This window comes from Mustela nigripes, chromosome 14 (assembly GCF_022355385.1).
Source record: "Mustela nigripes isolate SB6536 chromosome 14, MUSNIG.SB6536, whole genome shotgun sequence".
Classification (NCBI taxonomy): Eukaryota; Metazoa; Chordata; class Mammalia; order Carnivora; family Mustelidae; genus Mustela; species Mustela nigripes.
Genome location: NC_081570.1, coordinates 96,377,756 through 96,398,837, shown reverse-complemented (window position 1 = coordinate 96,398,837; position 21,082 = coordinate 96,377,756). Strand labels below are relative to the sequence as shown.

Sequence of the window (21,082 nt, the reverse complement as noted above, 5' to 3'; positions counted from 1 at the left end):
ACCGCAGACCACAAGGGCCCTGACTAGCTCATGTTTTGTGTTAATGGATGTGAAACCGGAGCAAACCCCTCACCAAAAGAAAAACCACCCTAAACTCTCCCACACAGGTCTCAGCAGGTTACACAAATATTAGTCCTATCATCCAAATAAATCTGCCCCGATGGCCCAGAGCTCTGGCTCCCCCATCCTTCTGCTGCCTGTGCAGAGTGAAGCTGCTCACAGACATGTGAGGACCCCAAGGGATGTTAGAGAGGAACTTGGAAAGGCGGGGTAGGGGGGCGCCTATATTCAGAATTCCTTGTGTAGGCCCCTTAATCTTTAGCCTGCTGCCAATACTTTACAGTTCTAAATGGAGGGTTCCAAGAGACACCATGATGGGCTAGACCAGTTAGGGACTTTGGTGAGAGTGTCCGATGGCTGAAATTGGGGGTATACTTTAAACTCAATATCTGAGATAGGTTTGTAACCTCACTCTACAGATGAGATGATAAAGCCTTGGAGAATTTGAATATCTTGTTCAAAATATCAAAAACAGTAAATGGCACAGCTGTGATTTCAACCCAGGTCTGTCATAACTGCAAATTTCTATGCAATTCTGGTCTTTTAGAGTGTCACCAGGCAAGAGGTAGCCATTGTCCAAGTCACATAAAAATAGGACATCACGGTTTTTGTGACTCCGTGTCCTAGCTTCTAACTTACTACCATTTCTGGAGACTCCACTACTGCAAGCTTAGTTAAGCAGCGAGTAGTAGCATAGAAGGAACTCCCCTATTTGAGCCAAAGATGGAGTGAAAAATAATAATCACGAGGACTTGGAGAGTCACTAAAAAAATTTTGTTGAGTAAATTGAGAAAGGCTGCTTTCTAAGCTGTTTACCATTTGGCCCTAAGCCCTAGCTCTCCTGCCCTCTGTAGCCACTGGCTTCCATTCCCAGCTTCAAAGACCAGGATCTTCTCCTAAAAATTGCCCAAGCCAGAGATTCCTGCCTACTGTACACTCATGTCCCATGTGGGGCCCTTGAGATCAGGCCTACTGCCCTCTCCCACCCTCGATGAGTCCCATACTTTTACTGAGTGTTTCCCAAATCTGGCTGGCCTCCAGAATAATGCATAGAAACTTAAAAATATATATATCAAATCCCAAGGCCTAGGCAGGCTTACTAAATTACTCTTTCTCAGGAGTGTTCCGGTGATCTGTTAGGCATAAGAACCTCCACATGCCACTTGGTTTGAACAGGCAGCAAGTGAGCAACAGGCGAGTGAGCAACGTGCTGTCTGATATAGGTTGAAAAGAGGCGGGAGATTGGAAGAGAATGTATGTTTGTATAATTATATAATTCTTTCCCCTACAAAGTACAGCAGTTTATAAACCTTATGAGCATGTGAATGGAACCTTGTCCACTATGGCTAACTCTTAACTAGCTATCCCAGGCTCTTGATAATGGAAGACGGTTGTAGCCTAAGAGTTTCTTTTGGGGTACCAGGCAGTCTGCTCAAACTGACCCAGGGAACAGATGTGGTTTCATCTCTGTCCCATCTCCCCTCAGTCAGGTAGGAACACAAAGAAGCTCTCTCCAGGTACCCTTCCTCTTGCACACACCAGAAGTGTCAGGGAGCCGGTGCAAAGGAAAGAAAAGATGAGCCTTGACTGTGGGCTTTAGTGCAACTTCTATCATTCTGAAGACCCTACCTCTACCCCTCTCCCATCTCACCTCCAGGGGGGCAGTCAGGGAACCATTCAATTTCTTACATCCCCTGTCAACTCCTTCCCAGGGCTAAGGAACCAGTCAGGACACCAGAGTCCTTCTGGATTACTCTCCAAGTCCTTAAATAGAAACTGTAGCAGCCCAAAGTTGAGGATAGAGGAAGGTGTGCATGCAAAATCTTGTGCTTCTGAGTCAGGAGGTTTGAAGTAGAGGGACGAGTGAGGTATTTATATGTTCAGGTCTGGTCCAGCCACTCTGCCTTCTTGGGGGCTTTGCACGTGTGGATGTCCACAGTGTTTCTGCACTCCTTACACCGCACTGCACAGCACCAGTGGAACTTGCACTCACACTGGGTGACGCGGGTGACTCGAGTTGTGTCATACCCTCGGCCACAGCACATGATTTCGCAACCATCTGTCCCTTTAGATGTCTTGCTGCAGACACGGCCCGCGGTGCCTAGGGAACCTGGGTTGGGGAAGAGAGAGTGAGAACCAAGTTATCTCTTCCTTCAGCTGCCCTGGATTCCCTTACCCACATCCTCAAGAGGAAACCATAAAGAATCCCTTTTCCTGAAAATATGCCCAATTAGCCAAAATGACCATCTCCTTGCTTCCCTCTGCACCAGCCTGGCTTCTTCCCACCATCAAGGCTCCCCAAAGACCATTGACTTCACCTGCAACATCCCCCAGCCAATACACAGCTCTGCATCTCTTTCAAGACCTGGCCTTAAAATGCTCCCAACTGTTAAAGCTGTGTAAGGGCTCTCTGTGTTTGAAGTTGTCCATACTAAAAGTTAAAAAAACAAAACAACTAAGCCTATAATTTATCTTTTCTAAGAAGTCTTGCCACAGCTCGAATCCAGCTACCCTTTGTTAGTATTTTGGTCCTTAGTTGATAGTTTATGAAGTTGTACCATACAGGGAAGTAGTACAGTATGGCCACTAAAAGCACAGGCCTTATTATCAGCTTGTCCAAGTTTAAATTCCAGCTCCGCCACATCCTAGCTGTGTGATTTCGCAAGGTAGTTCATCTCTCTGGACTAAAGCCTTCTCCTATGAAAATAGGCATAATAATAGCATCTAACTCAGTGGACTGTTAAATTATGTCTATAATCTCCATTCAGCTGAGGATGCAGACTGATTCACGTGACTGCCCAGAAGCATATCCCTATGGAATTCCTACAGAATATCCCTTACCCCTTATAGTAGGAACCCTTGAAGGGTAGGGATGATGTTATCCCTCTGCGCAGAGAATGCTTAGGACTTCATTTTGACCAATTTTAGCAAAAGAGATCCTGCCAACAGATCATAAAAATCATAGAATTTGGGGTGGGATGGACCCTAGAAAGTATCTAGCCTAGTGTTTCCTCAGAAATGGACAGGTACTGACCTCGGGGCTGAGATTGACTGGATTGATTAATTGATTGACTGATTGACAGATTGATTCTGTCATAGCCGGCTGCACATTCTACTGTGATACACAAAGAAAATGCTGGAACTTAGAACTTCTATATTTGTTTTTATCTCATAAACTTAAAATCTCTACTTTGTATGTTTTATAATGTACATAATTAATACAGTAGGATATATCTATCTGTTATAAGTAAATATCCACATCGTGGAAGTGCATGCTCCAAGACATTTTTAATGATACAACCCAAAATGTTAGGAGGTCACTCCTCTGATGTGTGAGCTAACTAGTTGTACTCTCTGTTATTCTCCGGACTCTAAGGGCTGGGTCTTAAGTCCTTCTCTTGTGCACCCAGAGCCGCCTCTTCATTCTGGAGCTGAGCTGTCCATTGTAATAGCCACTAGCCACATGTGGTCATCTAGATTTAAATTAACTAAAATTAAATAAAATTTAAAACTTAGTTTCCCAGTCACACTAGCTATATTTCAGATAGTCAGTAATCCCATGTGGCTAAGTGGCTACCATGCTGGAAAGCACAGATGTAGAACATTTCTATCATCACAGAAAGTTCAACTGGACAGGACTGCTTTGAAGGGAATTTCTGGTACGCTACTCCCTTTTGGGCTGACTTCGAACCCTTTGAATTCCAGGCACCACTTTGAGTTTTATGAGACTTCATTTTATGCCTCCAAGGAAAACCAACATGTAGATGATCCATCCTCCCTTCTAACTCCAAAGATCCTACTCCAAAGGTTCATTTTAGGTATGGCAGCATAGGCTTGGCCTCAGGTGTCATGGAGTTTTGCAAGACATTAGAGAGTTGTCCTTTGAATTCCATCATGTGGGAAGGAAGCATACCTAGTGGCAGGAAGTCAATCACTGGAACAACCGGAAGGGCTCTTTCCACCCTTTTTCTCCTAGCACCATCCAAAGGACACAGATTACTTTCTGTGTTGCTTGGGCGGAGCACCACCCTGTTTCTGTGCCCAGTTTTGCTCTGAGCCACTCGACTCTCCAGGAATGACCGGGATGGGTGAAAACAAACAGAATGGAAAACAGCTGAGGGCTCTGGCTCTATCTCTCCTAAGGCCTGAGTGCCAAGTCCATGGAGAAGAGCCTGGGAGCCCATGACAGACCAGGGGAAGAACAGTTCTTCAGCACATAAGGTTATTCCTTGTCTAACCTGTCTCAGCCTAAAATCTGAGCCAAGATGGTAACTTCTACTTTTTGGGGTTAATAGCATATCAACTTCCACCATCCCCAAGAATTCCACCACAAATACCTGGAACAGATTGAAAACAATTTGCTGCTTTCTGTTAGTGGTTAGCCCTCTTGGGATTTCCTCTTTCCTTGCATCCCCAACTCCATTTTGAATCTTCAATGGCAGCACACTGGATACAGGCTTTTTTAGAAAAGATTTTATCTATTTATTTGAGAGTGAGTGAGCAAGAGAGAGCATGAGCGGGGCGGAAAGAGCAGAGGGAGAGGGAGAAGCAGGCTCTCCTCTGAGCAGGGAACCGGGTGCAGCACTCAACCCCAGGACCCTGGGATCATGACCTGAGCCAATGGCAGACGCTTAACCTGACTGAGCCACCCAGGCACCTCATGGATACAGTCTTCGAAGGCCATTCATGGTCTGATTTGAACCCTTCTATCTACCTCTAGTCCCCCCATCCCAAACCTTCACTTAGTCAGATTAATCTGAGTTCTTAGTTCCTAGAACAACATGTACTTTTCCCCCTACCACTCTGCTTCTCTGTCTGCTCTTCTCACTAGGCTGTCCAGGTAATCCTTACACTTCAAGAAAGAGCTTAAGTTCCACATTTTCAAAGAAGCTTTTCTGGATTTCTCCAGTCATCTGTCTTTTGCAGTTGCATGTGTCTCCCTGTTACATCTCTTCTCTTTAGCTGGATTGTAAGAGCAAGTGACTTAGGGTTCTATCATATGTTTCTTCTGTTTAGCCCACCCATTGCTTGCTATGGAGAAATGAGTGACTCACTTAAACGTTCCCTGCACAGTACTTACTGTACCCCAGAGGCTGGGGATATAAAGGAGTGGCAGATGACCTCTCCCCTGCTTGGGAAGTCCTGGGACTGGTGGACTCAGGCATTCACCACCAGCCTCATTGTAAGGTGTTCATGTACGGAGGAGACCAACTCCTCCCACAATACCGCTCCCCTAAATCCTGAGGCTGACCACCCTGTGACTAAACAGGGCTGCTTGCACCCCTGCTTGCTTGCAGGAGCTGGGGCTCCATGTCCCTACCCACTTTCCTTACTCACCGGCAGCCTTGTCCAGGACACAGTAGTCTGGGGAGTTGTCGAAGTAGACAAGGTCAGTCCGGGTGGCACGGCGATAGCCTTGGCGGGCTGCTGTGAAGTTGGCGCCATCCTGGGTTGCTGTCACCTGCACAGCGCCGTCATAGCGCCGCCGCAGGTAGTCACCTGTGCGGCGGAAGTCTGAGAGTGCACGCCAGCAGGTTCGCAGAGTACAGGAGCCGCTTACGCCGTGGCACTTACACTCGAGCTTCAGAAACCGCCGCACAGCCTGGGGGTTGGGGAAGCAGGTAAGGGAGATGCAGCCTCAGGGCACTTTTTAGCCCTCCCCAGGGATAAAAGCAGGAGTGCTCTGACATCTGCTAGACGTGGCCTAGGCTGGACAGAAGGGGCATTGGCTGTTCTCTCCCCCATCAGATCCCACCCATTCTTCCTGACCAAATTCAAGAACCTCTTCTTCCATGACTCCTTCCTGGAACTTCTTCCCCTCTCTTCTCCACCCTTCCCGTCTTTCCACCTGTGTGAAGACACATTATGCACTTGGTTGAATCTAGGCGTTCCCAGGCTCCCTTGCATTTATTGCTCCAATGCCATGGGATTTGGGGTCTTTGGAAGTGATCCAGAAGCCTTTAGTGCTGCCACCTTCGCATTTAGTCCATGATCACACATCCTGGTCACCCCCAGCAGACACGATTGTATATGCATAGACGTGAGTACTGACCGTGCGACCACAGCGGTTGTTATGTAAGTTCATGAGGGCCCGGGCATCCTTGAGCCTCTTTTCCTTGGCATCCACAAAGGCCTTGGCAAAGCGAACACCATAGTGGATGTTGTCACTGCAGCCACCCCAGTCAAAATCCCCACGTTGGTCATGGTGTCGGCCACGAGTGTAGGGGTCACAGCTGCACACACTCAGTTCACCCTGGCTACAGGCGCGGGTAATAGCATGGACCACCCCTGCTGACGAGATGGCATATACAAATGCTGCCTCCCGGCTGCCTGCAGAGAGAAGGGCAGGAGTAGGTTTCAGCAGAGGCCCACGTCTGCCCCTTGTTCAGCCCACACAACCCGCAACTCTGCAACCTCCTGTCTTCTTGTCTTTCTCAGAGCAACTCCTGTACCCCTTTATTCAAGGCACCCTTCCCTTCCAAGAGCATTCCCGAGAGTATCTGACCTCTTTGCCTCGGCCCTCACTACTCTCCATCCACTTTATGCATCTGACCTCTTGGGCTGACCTCTACTCTTGCCTTCTTCCAAACTCCCTGGGTTCATGCATTGAAAAGTTGCACAGTGAGTCATCCCCTCCCACAGAGTACCAATCCTGGCTCAGCTAAGCCAACCTCAGTCCACATTCCAGACCTTTTCAGGCCTACTCTGCTGGACAGTTCCCCTACAATAGAGACCCCAGCCCAGGGGTCAGCCTCTTTGGGGAGACCTGCTACTTTCCTTCCCACCCTGCTCTTAGGGATTGATGACTCATCACCCCTGTCCCCTGGACACAGCCAGATTCCCATCTCATTCCCTTCCTCCTAGTTCATTGTCTAGCTCGACTTAGCTTTTTTGCTGAGCTAGGGCCAAGCCGCCAACTCTCCAAATATTTACATATCACCTTTCTGTTTATCCCTTGCCGCCATTACTGGAGTGTTGGGAGCATTGGGGTTAGGGTAGTGATGGTGGCAGTAAGAACAGAGTAGCCATTCCTAACCTTCAGCCTTACAGTGCTGGGAACACCCAGGCTGGGCTGGGGTTGGTGGGGAGGGAAGGGAAAGGGAAGAAAAGAGCAGGAGTTACCAGGGAACGCTGTACCTTTGTGCCATCATTCCAGAATACTGGAATTTAGAGGGGTCCCTGCCGACATCTCTCAGGTACTAAGGGTCTTTTCCCAAGGGGATCCTGGACTCTGCCCTCAGCTGTCTCTCTGATTATGAGGTAGTGTGTAGGAGAAGGGAGGGAGATCGTGCCTGTCCTACCCACTCACCACCCCAGGCACAGAAAGGTAAGCGGTGTGGGGGGAGTGCAGAAAGGGTGCAAGAGGCCCTTACTTCTGAGCATGACACGGCCAAAGACAGTGTGGTCCCTATCCAGCGTGGTACAGTTCCAGCGGTGGTGGCGGAACTGGTGCTGGCACTCTCGGATCCATTCTCGGGCACCCTCGCCCACCGAGCGCATGATGTCTGGGTAACGCTGGCACAGCTGCCGCTGCCGGCTCACCAGACCAGGAATATTGTCACAGATCACTCGGGCCCCCAGGGCCCCGATGTACCTGCAAGGTGGAGATGGCCTTGTCAGAGCATCTGGTCCTTTTCCTGCCTCAGGAGGGGGGATAAGGAGCGGAGACGTTTGGCCTTCAGAACTTGAAGAGGTTCCTTCCCCTTCTCCAACCACGTCCCCTGAGGCCAGAAGGTGCAGCTTTCCCCATGAGCTCTGGAGAAATGGTTAAGCAGTCACGGACACTCACTGAGTGCTCTCTCACCATCACCCACTCCCCAGCCAAAGACCAAAGTGACACACACTCGCAGAACACAGGCCAGGCATGTGTCACATACATAGGAGCCATGCGCATGTCACACAAACCCATTGCCTGTTTATTTAATAAACATTAAGAGCCTCAGAGAAAAATAAACTAACAAAACGAGAGTCAAAGCAATACTCTTACACCCACATATGAGAGGCAAGTCCTTCATGGCTGGTCCACGAAGACAGGGTTCGGGGGAGGAAGGATGGAGACAGGGCGGGGCCAGTGGGAAGAGACATCGTGGGCAATGGTGAGGAATGCCTCCAGCTCTAGTCAGATCCATGTTTTAGTTTTAGCTAAAACTCCTCATCCCCAATCCTGAGGTCTGGGGAAGAAGACCCCACCACAGATCTCCTCCCTATACCCTTTATTTCCAGGTCCCACAGCTTTTCTTAAGTAATGAATCTTCGAACATCATCCTCCCCAACCTATAAGGCATGATGTCCTGGATGAACCTGCAGGGGCAGAGGGCTGTTAGGAGTGGGAAGCCAAAGCAAAGATAAAACAATGGGGGTGACCCTCCCCATATTCCAGTCCCCAGTGCAGCTAATTCAAGCAATTTTAAGAAGGTCAATTGAGGTGGGTTACTAGAAGTGAGGTGGGTTGTTAGTCATTCTCAAATTTCTCAAGGCATTATTTTCTCTTCACTCAAACACTCTTAGCCCTAGACTCCACCACAAGCCTCGGGAAGAATGTTTCAGAGAAGACAGAACTGCATCGTGACCTTTTTTCCCCAAGGCCACCAAATGAGACCTGACCCATTCATCCACTTCTCACTCCTCGCTGTCTCTCCCAACACCTAGCACCTTCCTTGGCTTGCTGCGGATTCTCTTCTCTCCTATCCTAATACATCAAAAGGATACCTTTATCCCCTTCTCTGAACAGGTGGGGGTCAAGGAGGGCAGTTGCTGCTACAGGCTGAAAAGATTTGTTTTGGTCTGTGAATGAGCCTGTGGTTTGGGAAAGATCCCAAAAATGGGCCTAGAAGTGGGTGAGGAGAACAGAAGACAGCCAGTGGGGAGAGGGGAAAAGCTGGACTGCCCTGGGCTCTATGCCCACCCCCCACCCACATTCACGCACCCGGCCCTCACCCACAAACTAGGTCACCACTGGTGACACCAACTCAAACAAACACAAGGAGGGCTGATGCTTGCCTCTTCTGGAGCTCAGCAGGGCTGATGGGGCCCATCTGTCCCGTGGGAGGGGGGAGAGGGCTGGCCCACCCCTGACAAATCCCATGGAATCAGCGTCCCCAGCAGCACTGTCCATCAGGGCAATAGCTTCCAGGAACAAACAAAATAAACACCCCCGGCTGGGCCAGGCCGGAAAAGGCCGCCTGACGCACAGCCTGGAGTTACACCCACTGCCGCGGTGCTTTGTTTGGAGAATCAAGACCGTTGGAATTGGAGCTCGTCCCTGTCTCACCACCGTTCTGCTTCCCCAGTTCAGCCCAAGTACTGCTCTAAGCAATGGGTGTTTGTTTTTTTTTACTGGGGCTTGGAAAGAGGGGGGCTGGATGGGAATGGGAGACCAGTAATCCAGCCCTCATGAGACAGTCTGGAGTGGGGACAGGCCAAACTCTGGCAAAAAGTCCTTCCTGTGGTCTGACTTAAATCCATTCTGCTGCAGCCCACGTCGGTCCTTCTTGTTACATCCTCACTGAGCGTGGGAACATCTGTTGAGTATCTCAGACGGGAAGATAATTACGTTTCTCTATTACCACCCCTACCCTACTAATGTCGCTGCAGTAAGTACCCCACTAAGATTCTACAGAGCAGGGCTCTCGCCTGCTGGCCTGGGGTCAGGCCCTTGGAGTTGGGGTGGGGGCCTCCAATGAAACTGAGCCTGAGCCCCCTATCAATTCAGCACATGCCTACAAAATGCCTACCACGTGCCAAGCACAGAGCCCAGCTGTTAGGGCACAGAGACCGTCAAGGCATACCCCAGCTCATTGGCTGGTAAGAGGGGTGAAATGCCTCTGACCCCCAGCTCCGTTTTCCCTTTCAGCAGTTTTCACTTCCTTCTCAGCTTCCTGCCCCAGAATGTTCTCTTTACCTGCTTTTGACCAGTTCACACCCCTCCTTTTGACAGAGTGACTCATACCTTCTTCTCATTCCCTTGTTACTCAAAGTGTGGCCCCGATGCAGAGCAGCAGTATCAGCATCATCTGGGGATCTGTTAGAAATGCAGAGCCTTGGGCCCCACCCCAGGCCTACTGAATCAGAATCGGTATTTTTACCAACATCCCCAGGTGATGCAGACACCCTGCTCCACGAAAGGGATTTTCATCTGTTTTGTTCACTTGGGTATCCCCAGGATCTAGAACAGTGTCTGGCACATAGTACATACTTAATAACTGTTTGCTGAATCAACACCTAACCCCTCTGATTTGCCGCCAACTCTCTTTTCTCCCCAGCCAGCCATAAACTTCATTTCAATTAACAGCCTCACTCCTGTTGACATTGCCAGCCTATTTGCAGATGTTTTATATTTGTGTCTTTTTAATGAGGCCAGGGATCCTCTTTTCATTTCCCCTCGTACTGTCCCCAGTGTACACAATTCAGCCCAGCCCACACAGGGCTTTGAATGCAGGGATAAAACTATTACCCTCCCTCAGTCTCTCCATACCACAACATTTATATGGTGCTTTGCAGTTCATGAAATGTTTTCCTTAACAAACCCCCTCAAGACAGAGAGAGAGCTCTATTTTACAGAGGAAGAAACTGAGGTTCAGTGAGTGTAAGTGATAACACCCAGCTCTGTCCATCAGAGCTGGCCAGAGGAGAACCAGGCTGAACCAAAGATATGGGACTCCAAAGTCCAAGCTCGTTTTCATCCCAAGAGCAAGAAAGGCATACAGTGCTTAACCACGAATAGAGTGGTAGCTCCAAAACTGGTGTGCACTGGGGCAAGCCTTAGCACTCCCCTCCTAGCCCTCCCTGTCTTCATGCGTGAAATGGGGATAATAATGGTATCTACCTCCCTGGGTTACTCGGGGATTGAAAAAGATGATTGCTTGTAAGGTACTTAGCTATAGTGTCCGGAGCTTAGTAACGGCTCATGAAACGGCTGCTGTTGTTGGTAACAATAATGCTAATATTATACCACTCTGTTCCTCTCCCTTTGTGAATCCATGAACCCTGCCCTGCTCTTGGGATTCCCTACATCCAGCTCCCTGCAGAATGCAAACTGGAACAGGGATGCACATGCGAGGAACCCCTTATTTCTTGTTCTGTTTATCACAGAATAAGAAGGGACCATCTGTCTTCTCCTCCAGCGAGAGGTGGGGAGAGGGAAGGCGTGACCAGGGAGTATGGGAAAGGCTGTGGGGAAGATCAGACTGTTAGCTGGCGATAGTGATGACCTGCTCCGGATTGGAACATGGACACACACAGAGTCAACAGGCAACTCTTCCAGGGTTTGGACAGAATATCAATCTTGCTGGGTTTTTTTCCTAAAGGAAAGAGAGATAATCACCTTGGGGGCCTGACCTGCCTTTAGAAAGCAGCTTTCCACTTTATCTCAGAAGTGATGACCACTAAGGCAGGCATCTGGGGCTGACAGCTATGACAGGTGTGACGCAAGGAGACTGAAATGACCTCTGCACTCACTCCCCATCCTGGCTCCGTGGCTGCCTTCCTCCCTTTCACTGGGACTGCTGAATTCCTCTGTATCACTGGCTTGCCCCCCACCCAGCTCTTCTACCCAGAGTTTTTCCAAAATATTTAATGTGAACCACGTGGGGTGAGAGTAGTAGGAGGGAGATATAAAGGGAGAGGGAGTAGCCAAGTAGCATTTGGGGATGAGGAAGCGCCCTATTTGGGTCTTTAGGAAGCTCTACCAGGATGCTGAAATCAGCAGAGTGATACTTCCTCACCTAAACACCAAGTGGTCCCCAAACTACCTGCCAAACTGGTAAGAAGCAATCAAGAGTCCATAAGAGCAAACTGCCATGTGGGATGGATAAAGATAGGCAGTGGTCACTTCATCCTCTCGCCATCGCCATCGGACCACTGAACACACAACCCCCCAGCCAAACTGAGCCTCTGACGTAAAGGGTGGCTTTGATCTCACTCTGAACTTTGAAAGGTTTTTCTCCTCTTCGTCCCCTCTTCTCTTTCCCTTCCTAAAAGAATGTTTCAAGCCAGATGTAAGATACGGGCCTCCCTTCTTCCCCATCCAGAACCCCCTCCCTTGCCTTCCCCAACACTGCAGAGATTAAAAAGATCCAAAAGAGAGATTTTTCTGAAACAGGAAAATGGAGGTGGGGGTGGGGATGGAGAGCAACGCATCTTGAAATGATAGGAATCTGCAGCCCAAGCTTGCTGGCCCCTCAGCCAGCCACCCCTCACCCTTCTAGCCAAAATTCCAAGTCTACAGGAGAAAAGCCACAGGGTGCAAGGAGGAGGGAGAGACCCCTCTTTGTGGGGGGAGGAGAGTGGGGGGGAGGGGCAGAGTAAGGAAAGGAAGGGGGCATGGGTAGGGAGGGGCAAGATCCCAGTCTGAGGCCAGTTCGATTGGGGGGGTGGTCAGTGAAGGGGAAAGATGAGAAGACTGTCTTTTCTCAGTCCAACTCCCCCTCTCCCCCTCCCCACAGAAGGTAGGAGAGCGGGAAGAGCAGCTCTTTATCCTGAGAGAAAAAGATGAATGCCATGGGGTGGGGGGGGGGAGGATTGGGCAAAGAACAGACATCCAGTGGGTATTTAACGCCTTTTGCCTCATTTGCCCTCTTGTGAAGTGTCTGGAGTCTCAGGCCTGCAAGAAATCTCGTAATACTTTGGGACTCCAGAAGCCTCTAGATCTTGGAGGGGAGAGAGATGGAAGAGATGGGGTGGTCATCTGGGGAAGAAAAAGGAAGAAGAGAGAGTTATCAAGTTTCGAAGTAACATCCTCAAAGCTGAGGCTGAAGACAAACGCCAAAATTATGCAAACCCAAGTGTTTTGTTTGTCTTAATTGTGGGAGTTAATGGAGTATTTTTGCCTTGATTCCATTTCTAAACCTTGCGCTGGGTGCTGAAGCCTCACCAAAATCTTACTGCGTTACCGTTACTGGGTGGGGTAGACTAGCGAGAGGCTCGTCTGCCCTTGCCAGCTGCCCTTTTCTCCACTTCTCAGGGGGGCGACCTGGGCGATCAGAGGGTCCTTTGGATGGCAACTGGTTCCTTAAATCCACCCTGAGGGAAACTTGGAAAGTAGCTTTCCCCTCTAAGAAGACTGAGCTGAAATGGAGCGGGCGCAGCCCAGGAGAGTCTGGGAAGCCTCGACCACCGGGCGTCCTTGCTCCAAATTCCCAGCACCCACCTCCCTGAGCGAGCTTCACACCTATTCACCCACCTCCTCACACGCACTCCGCGACTTAAGTGACAGTCCTGCTCGGATGGTCTCTTAATTCCGTCGAAGCGAGAGCGTGGTCTCCAGAGCAGCGGGTGCCAGGAGTTGCATAGTCCCTCTGGGCGCCTCCGGCCTCTGACCCAGCCCCTCACCCACCCCACCCCGAGAGCCACGCTCACCACCAGGATGTGTCTACGCGGGCCGGGAGCGTCAGCAGCAACAGCAGAAGCATGCAGGCAAGACCGAGGCGGGCAGAGGCCCGAGAGCCGTCGGGGGCCGCGGGTCCTGGCCCGAGCGCGGGGACAGGGGCACGGGTGCGCCGAAGGGGGAGCTGCGCGGCTTCCTCCGCACTACCCGGCTTCACCATAGCTCCCCGATGACTCCCGCCGCGCGGCCCGGAGGGGCGTGGACGGGGCACCGGCTCGGGGTACTCAGGCTGCTCCTACCTCATCCCCCTGGGGGGCCATAGGGCTCGCCGCTGGCCCGGGACCCAGAGGCACCTGGAGACCAGGAGCCGGGGCGCAGCGACCCGGAGAGGGGCGCAAGGAACGGGGTCCGGAAGCCGACCGGGGCGCGCCAAGCTCAAGGTCTGGGACGCGCTGCCCCGGCGCAGGGCTTGGTGTCAGGGGGTCGGCGGCGCCGAGCCGGGCTGCGGGCAGAGTGCGCGGACAGCCCCTCGGCCGCGGGCTCTCATTGGACGGCGCGGGGCGGGGCCGAAGCCGGGGACACGCGCGGCCCTTTGGGCGGCTCCGCCCGCGCCAGCCCCGGGCTCCACAGCGCCCTAGGTGTGGCGGCCGCCTCCGCCCCTCCGCGCTGCACCGCGCCGCGCCCCCACCTGCTCTGGAGGGACGTGACGGGGCGCGGGGGCGCCCTTCGGAGCCCGCGGAGCCCAGTCCTGGCCGACGCCGCGCCACCGGGTCCTAGCGCCCTTCATTCGGCAACCCCAAGTTCCGTGGGTGATGGCCGGGAGCGTAGAATAAGGGGGGGCTGCAGACACTTTCCCGGGTCCTCTAACCTCCGGTGACATTGGAGCTGAGCCACGGAGGATGCACTAATTTCCTCGGGCCTCTCTCGGTTCTTGCGCTTCTGTGAAATGGGTAGAACCTCTGCCACGGGGAGTTGTGAGAGGATCTTAACTCCCTTTGAGCGCTGCCAACTGGGGCGCCTTAGGCGGCCGGCTTCAGGTAGGGGCTTCTCTCATCTAGGGCTTGCTGATCCTCGTTCCTCCGACCCACTGCCCACGGCAACCCCTTCCCCTAAACAATGTTTAGACATGGCTCTCACCCGCCTGCCCGGCCCCGATGCTTCCCTCTGTCCTGTGGACGAATCGAAGACGGAAGCAGAGGGGGCACACCTGCGGATCCGGCAGGGACTCCCCGCACTTTACCATCCGGCCTCTGCAGGGATCAGTCTCTCCCGGCTCCCCCGGCGCCTCGATCCCCTTTCCCCAACCGCCCGCACCCCCTCGGGCGGGGCTGCAAGTATGGAAGAATCAGAAACAGCTGGGCGGCTTTCCCCGAACCAGAGGCCAGGGTGGGGGTCCTGCTGAGAGAGTGGAAGCCCCGGAGCCATTTCTCCTCTTCGCCTTACCATCCTTCCTCCTTCCCCACACCCCCTCCGCCACCTATCCCCTGCACACCGCCCCGGGGCGTAGTAAAGCCCCGACTGCTGAAAGTGACACTGCTCTTCTCTCCCCGCACTCATCAGGCAGGCTGGTAAGACATTTGGGGTCCGAGTAGCCCTCACCAAGATGTAAAAAAAAAAGTTTTTAAAACCCTGGGCTTACAACTTGGAGAGTTTCCCTGGGGAATGGCCCTGACCACTTCTCCAGCCTCAGTTTCTCCTGCCTAGCCCCTCATTCCCAGGTGTCTTTCGTGCCTCTCCCCGCGATTTATCTAAACTCTAAAGCCTTGGTGTAAACAATGCTCTGGAAACTGCCCACCCTCCTCCACACCAAACTCACTGCCAGTTCTTGGTTGGGGGTGGGGGGGGTGTCCAAAGGGGGATGTTAGAGACGCCAGAGTGTGAGTGGACAGGGCGCAGCTGGCTTCAGAGATGCTGCAGACATCCAGAGGCAGATGTAGGAGAGAAGGGCTCAGAAGGACCTTTATCCCCTCTCCCACCTCTCACTCCTTTAACCTCACCTTCTGTGGCAGGAGGCAGTGTATTCATTAACTAAGCAAATACTTATTTACTGCTTACCACGTTCCAGACTGTGCTAGGCACCAAGGATGCATCAGTGAACAGAGCAAAACAAAGTAATTTCTGCCCTCATGGAGCTTACGTTCTATGGAGGGAAGATGGACAACACAGTAGACATCATAGGTAACATCTAGTATGTCAGAATGGGTAAGTACAGTGGGGAAAACGGAGTTGTAACTAGGATGACCAAGGTAGGCCCATGAAGGCTACCTTCAAGCAAAGACTTGAGGCTGGGAATATGCCAGGCAGATTCTTGGTGAAGAGTATTCCCACCACAGGGAACAACCAACCTAGAGACCCCACAGTGGGTGTGGGCTGATGTGCAAAAACTCAGTCAGGGGGCCAGCCAGCTGGTGTCAAGGACCAGGGTTGGAGAGGAGGAATTCAGCTAGGTAGCCAGGGTGGTCTATGTCCTGCAGGGTGGGGGATAGGGCTTGAACGTAGGGGATGGACTGGAGTTGCATAAGAATGGGAGAGGATTGAATACAAAGACCAAGCAGGGTTGGCATGCAGCCATACACCTCCCTCCTGCCAACCAGCTGACCCTTCCCTCCCCTCCTCTCCTTCCTCTCAGTCTGGGAGGCTCCATTTGGCTCTCCTGTCAGACTCTCTGCTGAGGATCCTTGAGAGGGGCAGGTGAGAGAGGAGTGGGCCCAGTCTCATTCCTGGCTGGGACCCTTCCCTTGAACCACTGATTCACCTCTCCCGGCCCAGCCCCACCCTGATGCTGGGCAGCGGTCTACAAGGTCTGCAGGCTCTGGCAGCCTCTCCCAGACTCCCCTGTGTGTTTAGGCCTGGGTGTGACTCTGGCCCTGTGTTTATTTCTACATATGGGCCCGAGGTTGCGGGGTGGGCTGGAGATGATCACATCGGCCCTAACCGTGCATGGACTCACCCACGTGGGCCCCAGACTCACTTCTGAGGCCCCTTCTTTGGCTTCAGCTGTCTTCACAGTCAAGTGGGACCGTGTCTTGGCACAACATAGATGCTCAGCTATTGAAGCATGTTGCTGAGGGAAGGGGGCCCCCAGAAACATCAGCAGCTCCAAGAGCAAGGACAGTGGGTGAGGGGACAAGACTTTCTCCCCCGGGGCTTACCGGCTACCTCTGCTCTAGAGTGGACAAGCCAAATGCAGCGCTGCTCCTGCCTCTTCTTCTTCCCCTCCCATCTGAGCCCCCAGTTCCCCAAGAGGAACCCCAGGCTGCAGGAGCCAGCTGAGTGCAAGAGCTGCACTCAACCACTTAACTAGAGAACAAATACAGAGCCAAAGAAGAGGTTTTCTGGGATCTGCCACTTTGGACTTCAGATCTCAAAACAAACTTCCAGTCTCAAGGTCCTAGACACCACTGTAGAGCTCAGCAGCTCACGCGAGAGCCCGCTGCCAACTTCAAGCCAGAGGGTCAAGGCCAGAGACTCAGGCTAGGGCCTGACCTGCCCCTCCCTCCCTCCCACCCCCTACCCCCACCCCACCCTAATTAGGGGAGGCGGGGAATCACCGATTTGGGAGTCAAGTTCTGGTCTGGAGGGCACTGCATGGAGTCAGGTTGGCACTTACTGAGCACCTGCTGTATGCCTCTCACTGGCCAGAGCATCCTAAATGACACAGAAGGAGAGACAGGGTCTTACTCCCAGGACGTTTTCAGGCAAATACAATAAAGCCCCCTGAGGAGCAGCACACTGAACCCTGCTGTTCAGGGCTGTATATTGTAGATTTAGTGGGCAACGTCAGCAGAGACGGGAGGAAGAATTCCAGACACCCCCCCCCCCCCCCCCCGCGGCTCTGCCCCCTCGAGGCCTCTGGATTCCCTGGGGCCTCCAGGTGGGCACCTTCCACCCAGCCCGCAGAGCCAAGTTCTCCCTTCTTCCTCAAGGTGGCACCATAGCCCCCTGCCTTCTCACAAGTGGCTGCCCAAGGGAGACGGGTCTCCCCTCACTGGAGATGTCTAACCTCATACTCTGCTCCCCCATGAGGACTACTTTCGCTTTCTTCTCAGCTGTGTGGGGCTGAATGATTCCGAGTTTTTACTGGCCCTTAGATGGGAGTGGAGATGAGCTAAGGGGAGCTCAGGTGGTGTGGGTAAACAGCTCTTACTCTACCCAGGTTGACCCCCCCAGGAGGCCACTCCCCCCTTCCCTGGGCCCCTTTGGTGATGACCTTCTCTCTTTCCTGGTGGGTGGGAGGTGGTGTGGACGGTAATGAGCAGAGAGAAAGGCTGAGAAGGGGCTGGGGGGAGGTTTGGATGGGAGTCAAGGAATTCCTGAGCCTGCTGCTTGCACAAGGGGCCCTGAGACGCCTTTCCTGAGGTTTCTTTGCAGACGGAGGCAAGTCTTATTTGAAATGGGGCCAGGTTCACACAAGCCCCTCATGCCCCCACCCCATTTCTCCCGCCCTGGCCACCCCATGTAGGTGTCTAGGGAAGAGGAAAGAGCTTGGGAAGAACTCGGGGGCTTTTAAGGGGAGTAGAGCAGGGAATCTACACTTTGTACACAGCCTGACTGGCCCCTCCTTGGTATTTATGAGCTCCCAGGCGAGGCACGGAGCGTGTCTCCAAGAGGCCAGGCCAAGAGAACTTTGGAGGGAAGGAGGATCCAACCCAAATCAGGGAAGGGGGCTCAGTGGGGCAGAGGCAGAGACAGGGACCCTCTTCCTCCCAGCCAGTGGCCAAACAGGAGAGTAGATTCTTCCCCCAAGGGGCTTGGGAGAAAGGAAAATAGCTAAGGGAGAAGGGATAGGGAGGGGGAACCATGGGGGCGGGGCAAGGGGGTCTGGAGCCCTTTAGCACTTGGGCTGTAATCAGACTGGAGCCAGGCGGTAGGCGGGCTCACAGCCATCCTGGGCGGGTGGCCCAGGTTCTGTGTGAGGCCAGTGGGTGTGCTGCTGGGATTCTGGGTGGTCACTGACCAGCCTAACCCCAAGGGAGAGAGGTTCCCACTTTGCCCCCAGCCACCTTCTCCCAATCTGCCTGTATCAAATAGTCTAAACATTGAACTCTCTTTCTCTCCCCACCACCTGCTCTGGGCCCTAGAATGTTCTGGAAGTGAGATTTGCTTCCAGTGGTCACAAATCTGCAGAGCCCATTCGATCTGCCTCCCTCCCACTCTGCCTCCCTCAGTTCGCTCTGGCTCTTGCTCTCTCCATGTCCTCTCTCTGTCTCTCTAGGTCTGTCTCTGTCTGGCTCATATTACTATCATGCTGTGTCCATTCCTATCTTTTGTGTTTGTTTCTCTGTCTTCCTTTGTCTCTCTGTGTGTCTGTGTCTGCTGGCCTTTCGTCCACTGTCTGACCCTCTCTTCACCTTTCCTTGTCTTTATGAATCTATATTGACTATCTCTCTCTCTCTCATCTTTCTTTCACTCTCCATGTCTTTTTTGACTCTCTGTACCGGACTGTGTTCCCTCTCTATTCTTGCTTCCCAATCCCGTGTCTCTTTGTTTCTCTTTGTCTCTGCTCCTTTCTCCTGCTCTCTGTCCCACACTTGCCTCAGCAGGCCCTGAGACAGTGAAGAGTGTGTGCACTGGACTGAAAGAAATTAGAAAACTGGAGTTTCCCCCTCCACTTAGCCATGCACAATTTCCATCCTCTAAAGGTCACTTTTGCACTCCTGGCCTCAGTTTCCTCACTGGCAAAACAAGGAGGGCGGACACCTAGTTCCCTCTGTGGGGGCCAATTTCTGTCTTTATCTCTCTGGTTTCTTGTAGCACAGCCCACCCAATTCTCCAAGGCCTCTGCTTTCTCTACCCTAAGATTTGCTTCTAGAGCCAGGACTCCACATCCTCCGGAACCCCAGTGGGAAGGAGGCTCTGATACTGTCAGCCAGCAGGCCCCAAAAGGAGGACTCCTCACTCCTTCACCTCCTTAAACATCAGGGTAGACAAGGTCCCTTTCTGGGGCCATGTCTGGCATACAAACCAGATTAGCTCATCTCTCTAATCCTCTTTGTGCTGGGGCCTCTGCCAGGCAGGGACACCCACAGCGCACTGTGTGTGTGTGTGTGTGTGTGTGTGTGTGTGTGTGCAGATTCTCGGAGAAGGCAAGACCAAGGTTCTCCTCCCTCTGGTACCCCTTCCTGCCTGAAAGGCCCAAATCATCAGCCCTCACTGTATAAGAAACCTCATCAGGCTTGAGCCAAATCAGGGTTTTCAGAATCCCAGTCTGCCCCCGACCCTGCCCCATCTCCGTTTCTACAGCATCTCTAGGGCTGGAGAAATCATTCCCAGAACTCACCCCTTCTCCATACATAACCAATGGCATATGTGCGAATATTATTCTGCAGTCTAGGAAAAGGGTGCTTCCATCCCTTCTTGAAAAGCCTGGAAAGCCTGGAGTGTGACTCAAGGCCCAGGGGACATGGGGTGCAGGGGTGGTGGTAGGATGGGAGAGTAGGCTGTCCCAGCTTCGCACTCTGAGTTGGAGGCCTCCAGCCCCCCTGAACTTTCATTTGGAGAGGTCTTTCTTGGCTGATAAGATCAAAGCATTCCCTCAGCCAAATCATTACCTTATTTTCGAGGCAATTATAGAACTTATTGTATCAATTAGCCGGGTCTCCAGCTGCAGCCGGTTATCTCTGTCTGCCGTGCGCCCGCAGAAGGAAGGGTCGGCTGGCCCAGCTAGCCGGCCGGAGACGAAAGGGCGGGAGGGGGGCCGGCCCCGGGAGCTGTCCGGCGGCTTTCAGCAGAAACGGGCCGGTGGAAGGCCCCGGGGCGCCCTTCCGAGAACTGCACAACCCGGCGGCCTCTCGCGCGCCCCGCCACTGCCGCGGGAGCGCTCCTGTCCCCGGCCGCCACACTGGCACGCCGGATGTGGCCCGGGAGGGCGAGCCGGCTGAGCCTGCAGACAGTGAGATCGTCAAGGCCAGGCCGGGGCCGGGCTCCGCGGAGGAAAGCGCGGAGCCAGCCAAAACTTCTGTCCCTTCCGCACTCGCTGGTGAGTAACTCACTCTGTGGGCCGCGCGCCCCCCAGTGGCCTCTCCTGGAAAGGTACGGCAGGGTGAGAGGCGTCTGCGTGGGGACCACGAGAAAACTCCAGGACCTAGCGCGTGGCACGGAGAAGTGCGTGTCCCCCTGCATGTGGGTGTGCGGTTTCCTTTGCTCCTCCGCTGTCTGCAGCCCCTTCCTGAAGAACCACGCCCACACGTGCTGTTTGGGTTCAAGTAGGGGGTCCCTTAGAGCTCCAGTTCTCAAACTTTTTGGTTTCAGATCGCCTTTACACTGAAATTTATCAAGGATCCCAAAGTCCTTTTATTTATGAGCGTTATAGCCATCCATATGAAAAATTACAAGGAGGGGCGCCTGGGTGGCTCAGTCGGTTAAGCGTCTGCCTTCAGCTAGGGTCATCATCCCAAGGTCCCACCACCCGCTTCCTGCTCCTGGGGCTCCCTGCTCAGCGGGGTGTCTGCTTATCCCTCTCATTCTGTCCCTCCCCTGCTTGTGTGCTCTCCCCTCCCCTCAAATAAATAAATAAAATCTTAAGAGAATATTATGAGGAACATAGGAGTCATCCGAGGGTGATCCCAGTGGCCAAAGCTGGACCACGGGAGCCACAGAATAGTTTTGGATTATAACCCAAGGTATAAATAAATATGCATGTATATGTACTGACATGAAAAGATAAGTAAGTAAATACAAAGGGGGGGGGCGAATCTC

At 52.7% G+C, this 21,082-nt stretch overlaps 2 protein-coding genes across 5 annotated transcripts in view; one reads left to right on the top strand and one right to left on the bottom strand.

Moving 5' to 3' along the window:
- ST7L (suppression of tumorigenicity 7 like) overlaps positions 1–21,082 on the top strand; it is a 117,899-nt gene that overhangs the window by 76,350 nt on the left and 20,467 nt on the right. The gene's annotated exons all lie outside the window — the stretch shown is intronic.
- On the bottom strand, positions 1,316–14,041 carry WNT2B (Wnt family member 2B). 3 transcript variants are annotated; one of them, XM_059375745.1, is made up of 6 exons: positions 13,417–14,041; positions 7,434–7,654; positions 6,113–6,390; positions 5,398–5,662; positions 4,398–4,517; positions 2,095–2,170 (listed from the first exon to the last, which is right to left on the bottom strand). In XM_059375745.1, exons 1-5 carry the CDS (start codon positions 13,602–13,604, stop codon positions 4,432–4,434), a joined length of 1,038 nt encoding a protein of 345 aa, XP_059231728.1. In that variant the 5' UTR covers positions 13,605–14,041; the 3' UTR covers positions 2,095–2,170; positions 4,398–4,431. The 3 variants fall into 3 exon arrangements, with proteins under 3 accessions (XP_059231727.1, XP_059231729.1, XP_059231728.1); XM_059375744.1 differs by lacking the exon at positions 4,398–4,517 and having other exon boundaries at positions 1,316–2,170; positions 13,417–14,040; XM_059375746.1 differs by lacking the exons at positions 4,398–4,517; positions 13,417–14,041 and adding an exon at positions 13,241–13,374 and having other exon boundaries at positions 1,316–2,170.

Coding starts and splice junctions, on each gene's coding strand:
- WNT2B (XM_059375744.1), bottom strand. CDS start 13,604: ATGGTGAAGCCGGGTAGTGCGGAGGAAGCCGCGCAGCTCCCCCTTCGG. Junction 7,655..13,416: donor CGCGTAGACACATCCTGGTG/GTGAGCGTGGCT, acceptor TCCACCTTGCAG/GTACATCGGGGCCCTGGGGG. Junction 6,391..7,433: donor TGGCCGTGTCATGCTCAGAA/GTAAGGGCCTCT, acceptor TTCTCTCTGCAG/GCAGCCGGGAGGCAGCATTT.